At 42.0% G+C, this 20,187-nt stretch overlaps 1 protein-coding gene across 6 annotated transcripts; it reads right to left on the reverse strand.

Moving 5' to 3' along the window:
- Positions 1-3,725: 3,725 nt before the first annotated feature.
- Positions 3,726-20,031, reverse strand: TBX19 (T-box transcription factor 19). 6 transcript variants are annotated; one of them, XM_085525519.1, is made up of 11 exons: positions 19,513-19,620; positions 19,333-19,368; positions 19,060-19,130; positions 16,879-17,105; positions 11,241-11,505; positions 9,250-9,384; positions 8,383-8,444; positions 7,512-7,573; positions 6,996-7,184; positions 6,211-6,343; positions 3,726-4,772 (listed from the first exon to the last, which is right to left on the reverse strand). In XM_085525519.1, the coding sequence occupies exons 4-11, from the start codon at positions 17,073-17,075 to the stop codon at positions 4,535-4,537; spliced, it is 1,281 nt and encodes a 426-aa protein (XP_085381645.1). In that variant the 5' UTR covers positions 17,076-17,105; positions 19,060-19,130; positions 19,333-19,368; positions 19,513-19,620; the 3' UTR covers positions 3,726-4,534. The 6 variants fall into 6 exon arrangements, with proteins under 6 accessions (XP_085381645.1, XP_085381660.1, XP_085381653.1 ...); XM_085525534.1 differs by having other exon boundaries at positions 6,996-7,097; positions 19,333-20,031; XM_085525527.1 differs by lacking the exons at positions 19,333-19,368; positions 19,513-19,620 and having other exon boundaries at positions 19,060-19,168.
- Between the last annotated feature and the right edge of the window lie 156 nt (positions 20,032-20,187).

Here is a 20,187-nt window from a genome sequence, read left to right on the forward strand (position 1 = left end):
ACATTTTCTGGTCAGTCAGGTGGATTGCTTGCACCTGAGCTCCCTCAGGTGCAAGGAAGGGTTGGTCCTGCCTTCCTACCAGGTGCTCAATCACTGCTTCAAGCTGTGACTTAGCATTTCCACTACGTCCTAAAGCAGTAGTAAGTTGCAGGGTAAGCTCTGCATGATGTATTGTGTTTCAGACTCAAACAATGACTCATATTTGCAAAAGCAGTTCAAATTTGTTTTGAACACAAAGCTTTGGATACCTCTGAAATGCAGGATGCTAAAACATCAAGTCCAGATCTCAGGGACCATTGCAGTATTGTGGAGAGTGCACACCGGGAGTGGAAGAGGAAAGCAAGGAGAAAATAGACATTAATAAAGCAAAGTATATTTAACCTGCAATTTACAACTGTTCTCTTGGAGGAAAGTATGTACAATCTGACTAAAAAAAAACACCTTGAAAGGCAAAAAAGATGAAAGCAAGAACAGGAAAATGCATAGATGGATGGAAGTCGTGCTGAAGATTTCAGCACAGTGCACCCTTCCGCCTCAGGTTCTGAGACAATGTCCCAGAAGAGTTTAGAAGGCACTTCTGAGCTTTGCATTTGTAAGAGCAATCTACAATCAGATGTGCCCTTGACTGGAAAGTGTTTTGGGAGCCACTTTGTGTTATTTTCATTTGTGCTGTTCACTATGAATCAGGCTGAACTGTGCCAAATTGCAGAGGGTTTCTTCCCCACTTGTTTGCCGTGCCCCTAGTCAAACACCCAGCCTTCACAAGATGCCTTGTTTGTTGTTACAGCAGTATGCACGGGGAAAAAGACAAGCAGTCATCCTAAAGCATCTCCACAGCAGGCATAACATCCTGGCTGAAGACTCCCAAATGCCTGAAAACGTGTAAACCTGAGCTCTTGATAATTATTTGTACTCCCCTCAAGGGTTTTAAATAGCACATGCTGAATTAAGATGCTGGCTTCTTCTCTCTCTTGTGACTGCCCTCCCCGGTCTTCGTTTACATAACTCAATTCCTGGTACCTGTAACCTAGCACGTAAGTAAGGATGTTCCTAATACCGTGTCAGAAAACTACAGAGGAAAAAAAAAAAAAAAAAAAAAAAAGGAGGAAAAAGTAAAAAGGTCTACGAAACTCCCTAAACAAGAGAAGCTGAAAATACCTCAGTCATTGAAGGACAAAGTGGGCAGACCAGCTGAACTGAGAGTGACATGGGCTCCTGTGGAGGGGAGGTTTTGCAGCCCACTGAAGGGGGAACAGGGCACAATGAGGACATGAGTCAAGAAAATGCCTTCTGAGGAGGCTACCTGCTGCTTGGTCTCCGCTGGTGGTGGAGGAACAGGCCTCTGCTGATGGATGGGGGCCCAGGGCTGGACCACGATTTGAGCTGGAGACTTCAGTTGTTGGTACATGTGTGCTGTTTGGTCTTCTGCCTGTCAGTGAGGAAAGGGACGTTCCCTAAAAACTCCACAGTAGTAGACTGGAAAATTAGAAGCTGCATTGCCCTTCTGTTAGGGTATGGGCAGGAGCATAAGGTGAGGCCTAGGGGCTTCCTACTGGACAAGAGGGAAGGATGGATTTTGCAAGGAGAGGGTGAGGCACAGGAGGGGTCCCATGTGTGGCTTTTTGGGTTGAGGCCACCTAGACTGCTAGCCCACCTGCATCACAAATAACCAGCCTTCCTTACAGGCTTAAAATGCACGCTACCCGAGGAGCTGCAGCCACTCTCACCTGCCATGTTGCCTGCCTAAAATGGCGGCACCCCAGCAGACGGAAGGTCATGGCCTGCCTCAGTGCCACAGGTGCCTGCTCACGAGAGACCACAAAGAAGCATCTGTCGAAATATATAAAAACAGGGAGCTGTTCCTTCTCTTTTTGCACTTTCAGTCTTCGGGTAGAGAAGAGAGAGGAAGATGTCAGAAATGCTTGGTTGTGCTTCTGGTAGAAACAGAAGCCCATCTGATCCAAAATGGTGGTGTTACATGAGGGGGATGGTTTATATTTGAGGGGCCTTCTTCCCCAGGGAGGAGAGTGCCATGAGCTGGCAGCTGCATGCAGGAAATTGTGCTGTGCTGGAGAAATGAGGCCTGCACATTTACAGTGGCATTTCTTCCTTGTTGACATGTGGCAAAAGCTATCCCCTGTGTGCTTACTGCTCCTAAGAAGCAAGCCATACCTTGCCAGAGCCCAGTTCACAAAGCCTTTATCAAAGCAGTAATGCTTTGAGGCATTGGGCTGTTTTTATCTTATTATGTCTTTCCTCAGGCTAAACCAGACTCTGCAATGACAAAAACTTAGTTTGCTCCTGAGATGCCTGAACTTTCTGCCTCCTGTGACACAAGTCATGGCTGCTTTTACAGCGATAAGGAAATTGATTCTTCTGCCTGATCTTTACAATCCTTTATCAGCCCCCTCAGTCCTGCAGGGCTATCATGAAAGCTAATTGGATTTTCTTCCAGGTTGTTTACTTGTGAAATAAAATTCCCGTTTGCATAACTAACTTCTTATGATCATTTATCCGTTACTGTAATGCAGTTCAAGGGAAAACTAAGCAATTATCCAACTCATTAACTGTGAAGGAAGCATAGCAAGTCCTGGCACACAGAAAAGTCATCGCTTGCCTTTTTTTTAGCATCTATGGACATTTTATGTAGACTCAGCACTTTCTGCGGGGATCCAAGCAGCCAGAAGAGGGTAGTATACGTTAATTAATCAGCCTCATCTGCAAAGCAGAGCTATTGGTGAGAGAAACACCTACTGACATTTCTGGCTGCAAGGCGGAGAAAGAAAATACTGAGAAATTTGTCGCTGAGCTTTGATAGAATTTGGGAAGGAAGATATAAATTAGAACTGTCAACAATTAGATTGATAGTAGGCAACAGAGCTTTTCACCTGCTGTTAGCTCCTGTTTGAGCAATGCCTCTTTCAGCAGAGATGTGTGTCTGCAACAACTTCATGACTTTGCTTTCAGCTAAGAACAGCACACATTACACACATTACTAAAACTAACAGCATCTTAAGCACGCCCTGGTGCAGAGCCTTGCCTGTAGTACATCTAAAAATCCAGATGGGAATGTCACGAAACTGTATAGCACTGAAAGTGCCTTCAGGGGATGCTTCAGGCCTAAGAACGTGAGAAAACCCACCATCTTCACACATGCTGTCTGACACTGCATGGGGTTTCTGCAACAGACTCAGACAGGAAAACGTACATCAGTATGGAGTATAAGGCAGAAGTATGGCTTGTAATTCACATTCACATGTTTTACTGCTGCTCACTTCCTTTCTTAGTGCAAAGCTAGTCCTTAAGCAAGGTGTCTGTGTATGAAAACAGTGAATGGGGCTTCACTGAGGAAGTAAACAAGGAATATCCAAGGGTGCATGTTATTATTTGCTTTATACTAATGGTAGCTGGATATCGCTGACAGGATCAGATTTTTGCTGTGATAGATGTTGTACTCTCTCACAGGAAAGGAAAAGCTACAACCTGGAAAAGGAAGTTTTTCAACAAGCAAATGAACAAACAAAAAGTGAGAGGGAAAACAGGTACAAAGACATGGAATGCCATGTGATCCTTTATCAGGATCATAAGGCCAGTAATTAGCAGAGCAATAGAAAACTCCTGACAGCGTTCTTCTGCAGGAGCTAATTTAAATTCTCTCAGAGGCTAGTAAGTAAAATGGACTGGTTTGCACAGTTACACCTTGGAAATGCATTGAAACCACAATACACCATTGATTCATATTTTATTAGTACTCTGTGCCTGAAGCAAAGTGAAAATGTAAGCTGAATTTTTTTCTAGAATTCTTTTCCTTCCATCCTCTCAAAAATAACACATGCAGAAAACATCAGAACTTTTCATTTAACATCAGACTATAAATGCTAAACCAGATGCCCTTCACCTGCTCTTACAGTGCAGCTGCTTTCTCAGCCTGAGCATTGTCCTTTATCCCTGTAACATGGAAAGAGCACACAGGAGATGAAAAAAGGAAAGGGACAGAGAATATCAAATTCAAGCTGCATTAGGGTGTCAGAATAATCTCAACTCCCCTAAAAAGCTTAGTTTCAGGAAACCTTCATGCAACAAACTCAGGAAGCCTTTAAAGCAGCCCCATCACTTCAAATCAATGGTTGCAAACTTCCACAGTTTCCACGGACTTGGCTTTCAGTTTCAGAAAGGACCCTTCCAAAATGACGTGCAAATATTCAGCTGCCATGTCTGCTTCAGGCAGTCCCATATCTCTGATTATTTTGATGTGAGGAAGGAGCAAGGCCAACTATAAAGATTCTTTCTGGACATCATCCTCAATAACACAGGTAGGTTACAGTAATAAGCCAGTTCCCAGTTCCCCTACCATTTCCCTCCTTTGCACTATGCATTTTGGTTTCTCTGGCACACAAGAGATACATTGTGGAAAGTGATGCTTGATGGGGAGCATTCTGCATACACATCCCTGTTCTGAGCTCAGTTCCTGGGGATTCTTTGCCATTGATGTCTCTCTTGTTTGGCTGAGCTTTCCTTTTGAGCTGCCTGTCCGTTAAAAGGAGTGTGAGGATGTCCACGCAGAGTCAGATAGTCTGACTAGAGGGGCTTCCCCTTGTGTTTCCATGCTGCCAGACACAGTTGGCTGCAGAGGGATTTGGACAGATGAAGATGCAGTAGGTAAGGGTACATTACCCCTTAGAAACATGCTTGAAGTGTTGCTGTTCACCTCACTTCCTGGGTTGGCGACAGTTACAGCACTGTTGCTCACTGACCACAGACAAGGGTAATGGCTGGAAAAAAGAAAAAGCAGTACAAACTGAATGACTGTTTCAAAACCTGAATACGACTCCTATGGTCAAGTGCATTATCTGCTCAAAAGGAGGTATCCCAATCAAGTTGCTGAACTAGATCAGCCTTGTAGATCTTATATGAAAAACATGAGCAGCCATTATACTTGTTGGCCTTGAAGATAGGAATAGAGAAACATGCAAATACATGTGATGCTTCAGGATTTAAGTCTGTTTTTTGCTTTTTCTTTTCTTTTTTAATACTTGATGTGAGCAGACATAAAGCATGGTATGAGAGATTAGGGAAGCTTCTCTTTCTCTTGTAGTGTGGCAACATCACTGTTGTTCCAGCATGTGCTGCACAGGACTGAGGAGTTAAAGAGAAACCGTGGCATCAAACTAGGGATACAGCCACTTTCTATACTCTGAAGCATAAGAGGAAGCAGAGGAGCTGAAGACCATGGTGGAACATAAAGCGTTTAAAGCCTTTTACACTGTCCCCTACAGTGTCCTCACAGGGAAGCTGGCTGCCCATGAGCATATGCTCTGTTGAGTGAAACACTGGCCTTATTGCTCTCTTCAAATACTTGAAAGGTGCTTGCAGTGAGAGTGGGGTTGGTCTCTTCTCACTGGTGACAGGTGACAGGATGAAGAGAAATGGCCTCAAGTTGTGCCAGCGTAAGTTTAGGTTGGATATCAGGAAGAACTTCTTTATAGAAAGGGTTGTTAAGCACTGGAATAGGCTCCCCAGGGAGGTGGTTGAGTCACCATGCCTGGATGTGTTTAAAAACCATTTGGATGTGGTGCTCAGGGATGTGATTTAGCAATGGGTTGTTAGAGTTAAGGTAGTATGGTCAGATTAGACATCCTAATTCTCATTCCTACATTAAATCTCACTTGTATTTCTTCCTAAAATTGAGTCTTCATTACATCTTTCAGCAGTAAACAAAAGAAAACACAACACCCATTTTATTCCTGAAGTCACTAACAAGCCCAATCATTTCTATAGATCTGAGGATTAAACAATTCCACATGTTGTAAATTTTATATAAAGAGATTTTAAAAAAGGCTAAAATGACAGAGGCAAGCTGACATCTGGACAATTTATTTTTTGAAACCTCTGGAGTACATGTTTATCTGGGATATAGTTTACTAGATAAAATACTGGAGAGACATAGCAAGTGTGCACACATACTAGTAAGTGCTGTTTCTGTAGTATTTCACATTCATGTAGCATGGGAAAACTTTGCTGTCAGATAAGTCCTTCAGTTAAATAGCATCTCTACTTTACACTTGCAAAATTGAGGCGGCAACTCACCTAAGGAAGACTGTGTATGTAGCAGAGGTGGGAATTGGTTAAGAAGTCGGGCACGAATGGAGCCTTATGGCAGTCCTACTAGCCTCGGTGCTCCTAATACCAGTAGCCTTTCTGTAACCTTACCTGGGCCCTGGGCTGGCAGCTCCCTTGGTGTGTGGCACTGAGAGCAAATTAGCATGTGGAGAGGATGGCAAAGTCCAGCTGTCGTGTCCTGAGAATACCTGAAGATTATTGCTGGAGCTCTCCAAAAAATTCACTGTGAAGGGAAAAGAACAAATCCTCATAACGTGCATTTATCCAAGAATCTTTTGATTCATGATGACTGCCATATGACTGGCAATGTTTTGGTACATGTTCCTGTATAGGTTGAGCTTTCAGTTAAGCAGGATGCTTTGCTAAATTATAGCTAGCAAACAGATTACTTTATTCTTACTCCTGTTTCTGGTCAATTTCATATGATCAAAGTAGAACCAGTTTCTGTATCTCCACCCCCAGATCTTGAGTGCAGGTAGGACATGAAAGATCTCCTGGCAATACCAAGAAGCCCTCACCTCAAATCAACATCTGCCACGCTCATAAGGACTGCTAGAACTTGAAAGAGCAACTGCTTTGTGGCACACTACTAAAAAGGGCCTACAATGCTCTGATACTTCCATATAACTGGGAGAAGGACTTTAAGCAGGATCATTCACTCTTATTTACAATTAGCAGTTACAGTGCTCTGAACAATTCTGTTCCACTTCTTTTGTTGCCTTAACCGCACCTCATGCATTTAGTGTTCAACTTAGAATGTCACAGACACTCACACTGCTCTTTCCTAGTTTCAGTTCTCAATTGTTATACTGCTTAGGGTTACTAAAGCAAAGGTCAGTCAGGGTGACTGTTTCCTGGGAGCAAAGCAGTTGTACCTGTAGGTGAATGATTCCTTTGCATGTAGGAAGGTGGGTATGGAGCAGCCCGATGCCCTCGCAGTGCTGAATATCGCTCACAGCCGTGGGGAGTATGAGGAGCTGGCAAAGGTAAAGGTGCAGTGTACTGGTAATTAGAGCTTCCTGATGCACACATTGTATCTGGGTTGGAAATCAACCAGCCACCCACTTTGAGGGGAAAGAGAAGAAAACTATTATTGCACTAAAACACTGCAGTCTAATAAAATAGTAGTCAGGATTCTTGCAGACCAGTTGAGCCTCGGAAAAATCAAACCAATGTCAAAATAGTGCCTCATGGAGCAAAGGACAAGCAGAAAACAACCAACCAAAAGAAAAAAAGCCAACCAAAAAATCCCACTACTAAAAACAAGACCTAAAAACACACTAAGAGAAAACATCACTAATGTCAAAGAATAAAGTTAAGCAGATCCTGGCTTCCCAGCATCTAAGTTATCACACAACAATATCTCCAGCTCACACGAACAAAAACCTTACAGTGAGAGTATGCCATATGTTGACCTTCAGTCACTGTTTCTGGTGCATCCTTGGGATGGTTTCTGAAAAAGAAAACAGCTAGTGGTAAAACTTCTTACTGCAAAACTAGAAAAGACATTTTAAAAACTGAAAACTATCCACGCACACACACAAAAAGACTTCTCTGCACTCTGTCATAAAGGAAGCAATAATGTTTCACAGCATCCCAAGCCTGAAATGCTATGTCTACCTGCGGGAACACCTGGGACTTCCTGCGTCCCACTCAGTCTAAAGCAAGGCTCTGCCTCCTGCTTAGGGATGTGAGACAAAGGTAACATTTGCTCTCTGCAACCAAGAATTGAGACGCAGCAGCTCCAAGGGAGGAAAGGAAAGAAAAAGTGATTCTCCTGCAGGCATGTGGGAGATATCACATTAGAAGACGTAGCATACGTCCCTACCATAATGATCACCAACAGGTTACTTTTAATAAACACAGCATAGACTATCACACAGGTTCAGTAATAGCAGTATATCTATGTTACCAATACTATGTTTTTTGAAATATGTAGCATTTATTTTCCCCTACCTATTGAATTCCAGTAATAACTGGAGTGTAAGTACAATGTAGTGCCCATATGAGGTGCATAACATGACTGGGAAAACTCATTTCATGTGTCCTTCCGCCCTGAAGAAAATACTCACCCACATTAGGACATCTCATGGTGACAATTACATAGAGTCTCCCCACTATTTTCAGTGGGGTGACTCTAGATTTAAGATGATAGAAAGAAGATTAAGTTACGTATAATTTATTTTTTTCCCCTTGGCAATATCACAGTTTTAAACCATATCAGCAATCAAATACTAACAGAGCTGAAAAGGATCAACTCACCTTTCCTTTGCATCCAGGAAGGCTTTGGCAAAGGGATTATACTTGATTTTGAGAGCTGTTATCTTGAGTTTACAGAAAACAAGGCATGTTAGTGAAGGCAACTTGGAATAGAGAGTTGAAACAACATCTTCCAGAGTAAACTAAGTGAAACTGCCATGGTTAGACAAACAAAATATATCCCCATGTATCGTTTTCCAGGAGTGGTTGGAGGGAGATTTGCTCTTTGTGTGGTGCTGTGTACTGATCAGTGCCACAGGCAGCACACCAAAAGGGGCAAGTTAATGGTGTGGTCTAGTCTGATAAACCCTGTGGGATTGTGAACCCTTTTGAGAGAACTGAGAAGAGTACAAATCAAATACAAAAGCCAGGAGATATGGCATATGAGCAAACAATTGTCACAATCCAAATCATCCCTCAATTCCAATTTTAGGGTTGGAAAGAAATTTTCCCTTAGAGTGATATGCTTCTCCATAATTGTATGCATTTTAAGGAGAGGGAAGAGCTAAGATTATCATTAAAATCATTGGTCATTGCTATAGAAAGATATTTGAGCTGACCGCAGGGTTTTCTTTTGTGTTTGTTTTTTTTACAGTAAGAGATTGGGATGCCAGGACAGATGGACCAATCTGGAATAGCAGTGGCAAAATATTAGGCTAAATCTGTCTTAGTACTGCAGAGCCAGACCCTGGACTGAACAGTTTTCAACTACAGAAAAAAGACAGTATTAGACTGGATGGAGCATTACACTGCATGCAACTAGTGGTGAAATGAGAAAAGAACTGGTCTATTCACACTGATCTTGTAGTTAATATGCTTCTAATACGTTTCATCAATGATATCCGAGAGCACAGAGTGGCATCTGCCTACCTCTTCATTTTGGTAGGCAGTCACAGCTATGAACTGAGTCTCAGGGAAGGAACAGTTCATCACCATCCGGTGGGGGCCTCCTACACGAACTATGTGCACCTGGGGCTCATATTTATGCAGTGAGTTCAACATTATCTGCAGAAAACATAACAGAAAGACCTCAGTGACACTCGTATCTGTCCCACAGCTGTTTTTTTTTCATTCTTGCACTATAACAGACCAGTTTAAAGCCCTCCAGTTTTTTGTTATTGAAAGCAGAAGGGCAGGTGCCTTCCTAAGTCCTAGCAATCCACAGAATTGAATAGAGCAGGCTTGGATTTAAAGATTTTGATACAGCAGCATATGTGTTAGTAACCATGGCCTTTGTACCACTGGGCTTCCACTGCACTTGAAGTTGTTCTGGCAGTTAAAGGGCAATCTGTCCTGCTTCTGCTATCTGAAAGAGTCAGAATTAGCATCACAGAAAACAAGGCCAGGATAGAGCTAAGGTAGTCACCTCTCATCTTTCTGGGCAAGATTTACCTAAACAAGCCTTGGCAAACGTCTCTACTCTAGCATTTAAAGCTGTGCGTAATGGTAATTCTACAGAATACCTCCCTCAGGAAGCCTGTTTTGATTACTTAATTATCTCTAATGCAACAAAATATATTTAAAATTAAGAAAAAAGTGTATTTTGGAATGTGCTATGTGCATGTATAGAGACGGAACAGGAGCCAATAGCTGACTAACAGTGCTTTCTGCTAATACTTTCTAATGACACCACAAAAGGGGAAGCTGAAGCACAGTGGAGATGTGGTTTACCTTAACACTGCTGCCAAAACTTAAAACAAGGAGAGCTTCAATTGTTTGCCATTTAGTCGACTTTTCTTTGGATTGTCTCTCCTTTAGCTTTTCCACCTTTCCTTTCTACTTTCTCTTTCTTCCTTTGCCCATACATGCAGATCTTGTTCTCCTGTCTTTCCCCTCAAGGTTTCTTTGACCTTCCAAATTGTCTTTTTGTTGTTCTTGTCCCTCTCTTTCTACAGTGCATACATTTGGGCTTTTAACTTTCCTAAGGTCCTGGATGCAGGATTAGAATTTGCAATTTCAGATCTTGTTCTGTGCTACACACTAAGTCCCGTGTGCCAATTCTACATGTTACTTTATGAAAAGTCAGGTCATCTTTCTATTCTTCAGTCTCTAAAAATTGAGATAATTTCCTACCTAATTAAGGCACTAGGCTTATGAAGGTACCTCACAAACCAAATTGAAATAATGGGTAGAGAACATACAAAATTTATGTGAAAAAAATGAATTCTGGGCTGACAAGTATCATCCCACGTGGGAGTTTTGTGCAAAAACAAGGAAACAAAAGGTCTTGTGCAATATTTTATCTTTAGATGCATCATCAAAAACAAAACATGAAGCAAAACTAATTTTCCCGTTTGCATTTTTAAGGGGTTCAAAGAGAAAGTCACTTATTTCTGGTACATGTGGTTTCTTTCCAAAGGCCAAAGCTGATTCAATAGAATATTGATAATTATCATGATGCAGAAGCAGACATAGTAATTATTTCATTTAGAAGCAGCCTTTTATTCTGCTATCTGACTCCTGCCAACATTCCACTTACACCAAACAACATGGGGGAGCACAACAAAAACCTAATACCCGTGACCATTCTTTCCCCCTTCTCTGAAGTCCTATGTAAAAGAAAAAAAAAACCAACAACCACAGCACACAAGACCAACTCTCAAAAGCCCCCTGATGATTAAGTAAACCACAGCACTCTGTTTCTCTTAACATCAAGAAGTCCATTAAAATCTGAAAGCGCCAATTAAGGCCTGTTTATTCCTGTTTACATGTGGCCTCCAGAGAATAATTGGCATCTGTGGGTGAAGAGGACTGTAAGGGCCTCTATAATTATATAAATGCACCCTTGATATTTCTTGATTGGTAGGTGCTTGCAATCGAAGCCAAGAGGTGTATGGGGAAACATCAGGCCATACCCATACCTGCCCGCTCCCGTTGAGCTTGTTGGTAAGTTTGACTTTGCTGAAGGAGATGGCAGCTTTCATCCAGTGGGCCCCAAAGTTGGGAGAATCTGGGTGGATGTAGACACAGCTGTGGTTTGGCGGCTCTGGTTTCCCAGCTGGCACCCATTCTCCATTGACATACTTCCAGCGGTGGCCATCAGTCGGGGCAAAGTCTAACAGGAAAGAATACATGGCATTTGGGTCCAAGCCCGATACGCTGATCTTCAAAACAGGGAACATCCGCCTGTTCAAGAAATGAAAAGCAGAGATACCATTAGAAACTGGTTTTGAAAGGCTAATTGAAACTTAGTGAGTTTGTGGCCAGCAACCCACAGATTAGGTCAAGGTAAAAAACATCCTCCCTCTCCATCTCTTTCTGTATAGCCAAAGAAAAGTCTCCTGAAGTCTAATCTTTCTTTTTATTTTTACAGTTTTGGTAAAATATGTTGTTGCTGAAGCAGGGTACTCAGGAGATCTTGATCTAGATTTGTGAACGTGTTTTATTTACCAGCTCTGCACAGTGTCAGCAGCATCTGTTGGATATGGACATGCTAAATACATCCTTAGGTCTGAGACAAGAAGGCATGATTGAACAGACTCAAAGATGGTCAAAAACGTGAAGCCGAACCACAGATTAACTGCATCCATTACAGAATCCTGCAATAAATTGCATTTTGGTGCTTTTATTCTCCTCCAGAAGACTGTCCAGTGGCCAGGTTCTACTTTGTCTCACTCTGCATATATCCTCTAAAATCACCTTGCCATTTCCAGCCTTTTAGGACATAATCCTAGGCAGATAAGCATCACAATATACAAAGATTTTTCTTCCTTCTTTGGAAGGGATGGCTCCATAGTCTCTGTGAGCTAAATGATTCACTTTCTTCTGGTTCATTTCCTTTGGTTCATCTGCTAAATCCCAGTATCTGTCACTTAAGTAATAGTTTCCAAGTAGCAATACTTGAGTGCACTAATAATTTGGCTTCATTTACCTTGTGTAAAATTATTTCCTTTGTCACGATTAGTCAAGCATGACTTAATATTTAGTAAAATACCTTTTACTGTAGTTTTCTCCCTTTTTTAAAAGAAGTATTCTCATACTGTTCCACCATTGATCAGTACAAACGTTTCTAGTTTGAGAAGTCTGGTCCTTGCTGTCCAACCTGCACTTGGCAGTTCTTCCAGTCATCTGCTCCCTTCCTTCTATACTCGTTGTCCTCGTCAGCTTGATCCCATTCTTCCACTTATAGCTATACCTTAGATGCAATGCTGTCCATTACTAAGAGCTCTGAACAGGGATCATCCAGACTTCCCACCACCTTGTGCATATAAAACTGAAATACTGTCCTCATTTAGTCTTGGGAAAACACTTTGAAGCATCTTTGTCCTTGATTCCAATGCCCCTTTTTCGTAACTGCCTTCTATTTATTATGCCTTCTTTTCTAAATATTTGCAGCATTTCACTACTAGACTTTTGTCAATTTTCTTTCTCTTCCAGTACCCATGATTACAGCATAAAATTGGCATCTCAGTGCCTGAACAAGTCTACGGCAAAGGAATTAGTAGAGCTCTCTCAGTTTCAGGGACTGGGAAAAGTAGCAGAGCAGACATTTCCCAAAGATACCTTACTCATTATGTTTCTTAGGTTGTGGCATCATACACATCATTACATGGATAATTACTGCAGGTGCTATATGTCACCTCCTACTGTTCACATACAAACATGAGCCCTCCTGGCCCCAGAGACATCTACACTGACTTCTGGAAACCAACAATTTGCCACATTTTTATGCACAGGGCAATAAGTCTTCAAACTTCTTTTCTCTATATATAGAAAGATTAGTTACACCTCAGCCACTGCATGAGGTCCACGGTGATGATAGCTCTCTAGGCTTAGTTAGGTAGCAGTGCAAGATGTCCAAAATACACAAGAAGGGAACTGAAAATTCACTCCCTCTCCAGTGACACCAAAAGGCCCCTGCACTCACATTCTTCAGCAGGCTCCACATGCAGACTGCTGACCATCCCCTTTGCCTTTTAGGACATGCTACTCACTTCTTACCTTTCTAGACATACATTCAGCACCTTCTGCACGCTCACTCTGAGAAAGTTTCCATTCAGTATGAGTACTTGGTGACTCAGTGCCAATGCAACACTGAGAAAGATATGCTGAACCATGATCTAAGTAGAAGTTTAGCAAAGAATCTATCCACTACATTTAACACGTCTTTCTGACCAGGCTCCCCCTTCTTTCAAACAGGAACATGATTAAATTTGTGTATGTGCTGCTCCCTGCACAGCCAGGTCACCTGCAGCCCACCTTCAGCTTACGTATTTAGCTGAAATTGAAACAGAGGGGAAAACTCATCCTCAAAAAATTCGATTTTGCCAGATTTCTCAGAATTATTTGTTAGTTCTTCTGCACACAATGCAAAATTCTCTGCCTTTCTACTTGACAGGCTTGAGTTTATCCCCAAGAGAGCAGAGTCAGCATCAACTCTAACCTCCTGCACCACATAAGTTACAGCATTTTCCTGTATTAATCTCCGCTGTACACACAACTAATTCCTATCTCATTTGGATCAGCATGCTTTGATTGTAAAGGCGTTAATGATGAATACCTACCACCTCACTTGCTGAGCAGATAAATGGCTATACAGTTCAAATTGCATGCTGTAGCATGGCAAATGAAAATCCAAAACAAATTTGTTTCAGTCAGAATTTATTCCCATGATCAGGTAGATGCACATGTGACCTCTGTTACTGCAATAGTGGAGTATTCCAGTCTCTTCCATTTAATTAGAGAAGATCTGCTACAATAACTTCACAGTACAGAGCTCAAGTGGGAAGATGTTCAGTATCAAATCTGCATGCGAAGTAGTGAGCAAAGCTGCTTTAGCATTTAAGCCTTTCCCCACATCCCTCTCCATGTTTCTCTGCATTGACCCAGTACTGATCCTCCCCATATATAAAGAGGAATATTGTCCCTTCTCTGCCTCCACACAATAATGTGGATGTTTTGGGATACTGCATAGATGAAATGGTATCAACACTGTAAGAAAACTTGCTCAGTGAGCAAATGGGTTGTGTAAATGCTGAAATGCCAATAGAATACGATACATCTGAGTAAAATAGGAGACTGATTCTCAGCAGATGAGCTGAACCATTTGAGATACATCTTGTGATACAGTACACAGTTCAATTTTACTGGTATCTGTTCTGTTAAAAACACATCCACCTTCCCTTTGTACCTGGGTGTTTTGCTGTGGCAGGTGATTCGTATAATGAAGCACAGTGCAGCTATGGAGAAGTTTCTATGTATTAACAGTGAAGGTGGTTCAGAACATTTTGGGACCCTCAGTATGAATTAGGGATGACTCAAACTCAACAGATAGAAGCGTGCATACTAGAATCTTACATTTGAGGACCGTATCAGACAGCCTTTCATTCTGTGATAACATTCCCACATCAAGTTTTAGTTTAATTTCTGAATTTGTGTGGAAATACTGTTAGCAAAATCCTCCTTCATTCTCAGACACCCATGTTCAGGCTGGCTTTTCCTGTTAATCTTGGAAAACATTTTTCAAAAGTGCTCACATATCCTCCAAGAATGCCTGAGTTGGTTCTATTGCTGTAAGCAGCAGCAGCAGAATTAGATCAATGTTTTTCCCTCTGAGAACCCCTTTAAAGACTGTCACTGAAGAATTCTGAGCCTGAAAAAAAAAGCTCAGGACTTGCAGGAAACTGTCCCAAGTTTGTCTCCTTTGGAAAAGCATGGAGTCGTTCAGAGGGTTTTGCAGCAGCCGCTGTCTATTCCATTTTTTCATTGCGCTGGTGTGTTTGTTAAGGGAAAACACTTTCACAAGTAAAAGAGAGCCCCCTTTTTTTTTGTAGTCACTAAGGAACTTCATTACAAGGGTTCATGCAGATTGCTAAAATACTCTTAAAAAGAACTTAGTTTGAGACTACAACAGTTTGATCAGATAGAAAGAACACAAACCTGCCCCTCTTGGCTTTTGGCAAAATAAGATTAGGACAGTGCTAAGTTTGAACAAAGTAAAATAAATAAGCTTCCACAATTAAAATGTAACACTGCATATTCAAATAATGATGGATTTTTCTTCTCAGCAGCATAAAAATCTTATGTACTTGCACTCACCTGGACATTTTAGAGAGAAAGAGCATCACCTGCCATCACAACTGACATTAGCAGCAGGGAAAGAAACTGAAGAAAAAAATAACCCACAACCTGCTGATAAGGCACGATCCTTTGAATCCACCTCATTCATTTGGTGCAAATTTATTCTCATCTTGTTTACTTGTGCTGATAAGGAATCAGTTTAAATCTACTTTACGTTTAAGTGAAAATCCACTCCAAAGTTTCCTTTAGTCTAACAGCAACTATAAGCATTCAAATCAAGCAAAAGCAGCTTCTTGGTGTAAAGAAGAGCAACAGAAGACAGCATCTATCCTTATAGGTTCCTAGGAATCAGAAAGACAACAAGCAGTGATATTTTGGGAGCAGAACTGTTCTCTTAGCAGAAGAACCTTGCTGAGCTAACAGACAAGATTTTTTCCCCTTTTAATTGCTTTCATCTATATCCCTTGTCAGGCTACAGGCAATAGCGATCTCATCTGCAAGTTCTGTTCAACCAAAATCTCTGCAAAACTGATAGAACTCACACCATGTGAGTAAATCTTTTCTCCTGTCTCTTAATCCTGCTTTCCCGTGCAGATATTCCTTGTGAAAGAAACATGTATGTAGGTAGGGATGGGAAGGGGTGGCAGGGGTAGCAAGAGTAAAGTAAAAACCTTAGTACTACAGTACAGGAAAACTTTCCTCTAGTCATTACCTGGACTCTGTTGCCTTCCCAGTTCAGAGCAGAGCCTCTCTGGAGAGCCTCCCTTCAAACCAGTATCCAACTCAGAATTAAAATTCTTCTCTCCAGGTTTTGCTCTCAGAAAATATTAAGATATGTGATCCTCTTACATCCCAATTTGTTATCTTTTTAAAGCTCCGCATGTCAGCCAGCATTCTACAGTGGTTACCATGTACACCAGCAACAACTACAGAGTGATACAGTTGTGGGACCACACAGATCTGAACTACACACACAAGCCACAGAGCACAGCTGGATTGTATCCCTTTCTAGTACAGATTGTGCATGCAAACTGTTAATCTCCAAAGCCTGAGAAACAAGAACAGCAACAGGGGGATAACAGCACTGGTCTGCTTCTGTACAGTCCTTTGAGATCTACAGGTAGGGATGCGGTGATAAACGTTATTGACCGGTAGCACAAGAAGCAGCCCAGAACATTTTGAAAGATACTGTCCACTCCTTGGTGAAAGTTCCCTATTTGTCAGTGTATTTCTCCAGCATGTTTCACAAGCAAGAATAAAGTGTGGCACAAATGGCTTTGCAGAAAGGAACACGGACACTCCATTCTGTCCCTACTCTGCTTTTAGGGGTCCACTCTGCTACATGCTCACTGCAGCTCTCTCTAACCTATACGCACACTACGTACTATTAAACCTCCTTCACACCTGCACTCACCTGGACATTTTCACACCCCTGGCTGTCACCCACCCTTAGCCCACAGTGCTACACAGATCACTCACCTTCCATTCTTGGTCACAATCATCTCGTTGGTGACTTCTCTGAATCTCTGCCAGAGGGTAGCATCCTCTAAAACAACCTGGAGCTGCTTCTCAGTGGGGTCACCTTTGTCTCTCCCTGCCCGGAGTTCGCTCTCCACGACGCTGAGCAGCCTGGAGACGGTGCAGTCACTGGGTTTTTTGCAACCTAGGTCTGCCATGATGACTTTACTGCCAGAAACTTCGGGTGGCTGTTAAAAGACAGAAATCTGAAGCTAAATCAAGAAGCAAGTGAGATCGTTGGGCACAGCCTGAGAAAGGTGCCCTCCTCACTCTTTTGCCACTGACTAGCTCCTTCCTCTGGAAGTCCCAACGGGCAGTGACACCAGCGCGTGCAGGTTTATGCACACACTCCACACACAAAAAAAGGACTATCTCCTAATTACCTGTCAGACGGTCAGGTGGGTGGCAGGCTGATGACTCAATTGGCTGCCTTGAAAGAAGAGTCCTCCATCCAAATTAGCATGCTTTTATCTTTTTTCAACCTGAAGTGGGTCTAATTGTTCTGCTTGAGAACCAGGTTTCCATTAATGAAAATTATTTCATTTCCAGACTGAAACAATGCATGGAAATTGCATTCCCGCTGATGAGGACTCTAACTGAAGGAGCTAGAAACAGTCAAGACAGTTAAACAGAGAAGATAGTCTTAAAGATAGAAGAGGATAGTCTTATTTTCACCCAGCATGCTGAATAAACGCATTAGCTTCATCACTCAACATCCTCCAAGTTCCTAAATTAATATGTTAGATAGCAAAAGGAAAAAGTAGCACCCCTACACTCTACTGTTGATGCCTGCTTTGTCCATCCCTTGGTCCCCAAGTTTCATTCACAAAACTCCTGCAGCACCTTATAAGTTCCTCAATTCCCCTCTGATTGCATTTCTAGGGACAGATCCCACACTTCTGAGGCTGGGTATGGGCATAACTCTCTTGAGGCCTGGCACTGCTGACCGACACAAGATCTCTTCATCCAAAAGCTCCCTCATTGTTCCTAAAACCAGAATTCCCTCTCCTCTCAGCCTGAGACCTTATCTGGCAAGTCTCTTTGAACTGCATATAGTTTCCATGAACGACAATTGTAAAAGCCACTATTTTTTACCAATAAATCCATCAACTTCAGCAATGAGACAAGGATCTGAGAGAACTGGGTCCAGTTCCATGCTAAAGGGTTGAGTGAAGGTTAAGTGATGAGAATACCACACGCAAGAGGTATCATCGCCCCCACTGGCAACAGCCAGAGCTTCTAGTTGCCTCCTTTCATTGTTGAGCAAACAAAGAATGTATATTAAAATCTATAGGATATTTGGGTACTTTGAAGTGTGCTGCTTGGCATCTGGAAAAATAATCGTTTATCAGATAATGTCATGTAACACTGAATAGATCAGTGTTTGGGCTTTCCTTTACAAATGCTCAGAAAGCAGAGAGAAGCTCTATAATTTCTCCCTGCACATGCCACAGATGGCATAGCAAGCACATAAGAGACCATGAAATACTTGTTTGCTTTCAATATATTACAAAATGTGAATGAATCAGAGCTACATGAAATATTGTATGCTAGGAAGTTTCTGCGTTTTTAACCAATAAGAATGGATTTTAACAGTTTTTTTTTGTGCCTGCAGGAGAGGCACAAAGGCGTTTTCTTTGTAATACCGTATTAAAACTTGCATCCACTGCAACAATAAAATGCAGAGATGCCAAAAGTAAGTTACACTTGGTTGCTTTCAATTATCCCTTAAGGTGCCTGATCATCGAAATTTTTCTTGCAGAAAGAAAGAAAAACACCTCTTAAAATACTTCATTTCCACACAGTTTTACTTTATAACTTTGTTAGTGTGGCTCAAGCTATATGCAATCTCGGTATTTTCCAAGAGTAGTTACCTGTGGTTGGCTAATGGGCATAGGCCGATTGCTGGTTTTGAGCATGGGGAAGGGTGCTTCAGCTCTAAGAGTTCGGGCTCTAAGGGCAATTGGCAATGCATGTCACAGTACATTCACAAGGTGCATCTCACCACTGATGCATCTTTACAGCCCAGAATTAGCCAAAGAAATAACAAATTTGCTTGCATGTCAGAGAAGTCATCAGCCTGATATAACCAGGCCAGAGATGTTAATCAAAAATACACATTCAGACCTGTATGAATCCCACCCCATGCACTGGTCTCCATCACATCATACACTGCCTCTGGGTTGCATACAGACTGTTGCCATGAGGAGGATCTACAGGAGAAAAACCAAAGCAATAGATTCATGGAGTTGATTGCTTCTTGCTGACTTTTAATTTCTAGAAAATACTAAGGGTGGGAATCCTTACCACAAATAATTGGCCAGTTTTAGGAGACACGCTTTGCATGTTAAATGTCTCCTTTGTTCACTAAACAACAAACTTGAATACTTCCCAAACATCCCTTCTCCTTCCTACCTTCTTGAGAGATGAATTTTTCCAAGTCTGCAGATGCTGAAAATGAGACACAAATGGATTAACATCACTGGGTACTCCTGGGACACTAAGAATAACCCATTCTCAGGTATCAGATGGGTTCTTTCTTAGCTGGAAGCATTCCCATACTTGAAATTTGAAGAAAAAGGTAACTGCACTTACCAAGTAATAGAGTAACAAAGTGACTGACAGTCACTGCCACTGAAAGTAGGACACAGCGTGAATTCGTCCTCTTGCACTTGCCATCTGTAGCTGTGCAATTAAACAAGTAGATAGGTATGGATGTCCCAAGTAGTAGGAAGTTTTCGTACCAAACATGCAACGTTGAAAACTTCCTCTGAAACCCCATGGAGAGAGCTGGGTGCTGCTGACCAGGAAGCGGCCATCTTGTGGCTCACAGCCATCCAGAGTTAAGCCTTTCTAGTCAAAAGTGTAAGTACAACGCTTAGAGACAACTCTAGTTGTGTCCAGGACTTACCAATAAGAATTTAGTGACTCATATTTCTAATTGTGGTGACAAGGTCTGGAAACAGCAGTGACAGAACAAACCTGAAACACTTACTGAAACTTACTCACCAAGTTCCAGCAGTAAAAAGCGAGTGCGCTGGTTTTGACTTCGTAATTAAAATCATCCTTAAACCCATTCCTACCACCAGCTGGAGAGATACAGCGGAAGAAAAAAGAATAGAGAGAAGGTAATTAAAGAGGCCCCTCCTTGTCTTGACACTGGATAGCTGTTTTTTTGGCCTTTAGGTTGCACGTTTCCAAAATAAGCCAAACCTTCACGATGCGATGCAATCACAGAGAACAAGACTCACACTTTCCATCCCCAGAGCT

The sequence above is a fragment of the Coturnix japonica genome, chromosome 1 (assembly GCF_054131305.1).
Source record: "Coturnix japonica strain WE chromosome 1, WE-NBRP24, whole genome shotgun sequence".
Lineage (NCBI taxonomy): Eukaryota > Metazoa > Chordata > Aves > Galliformes > Phasianidae > Coturnix > Coturnix japonica.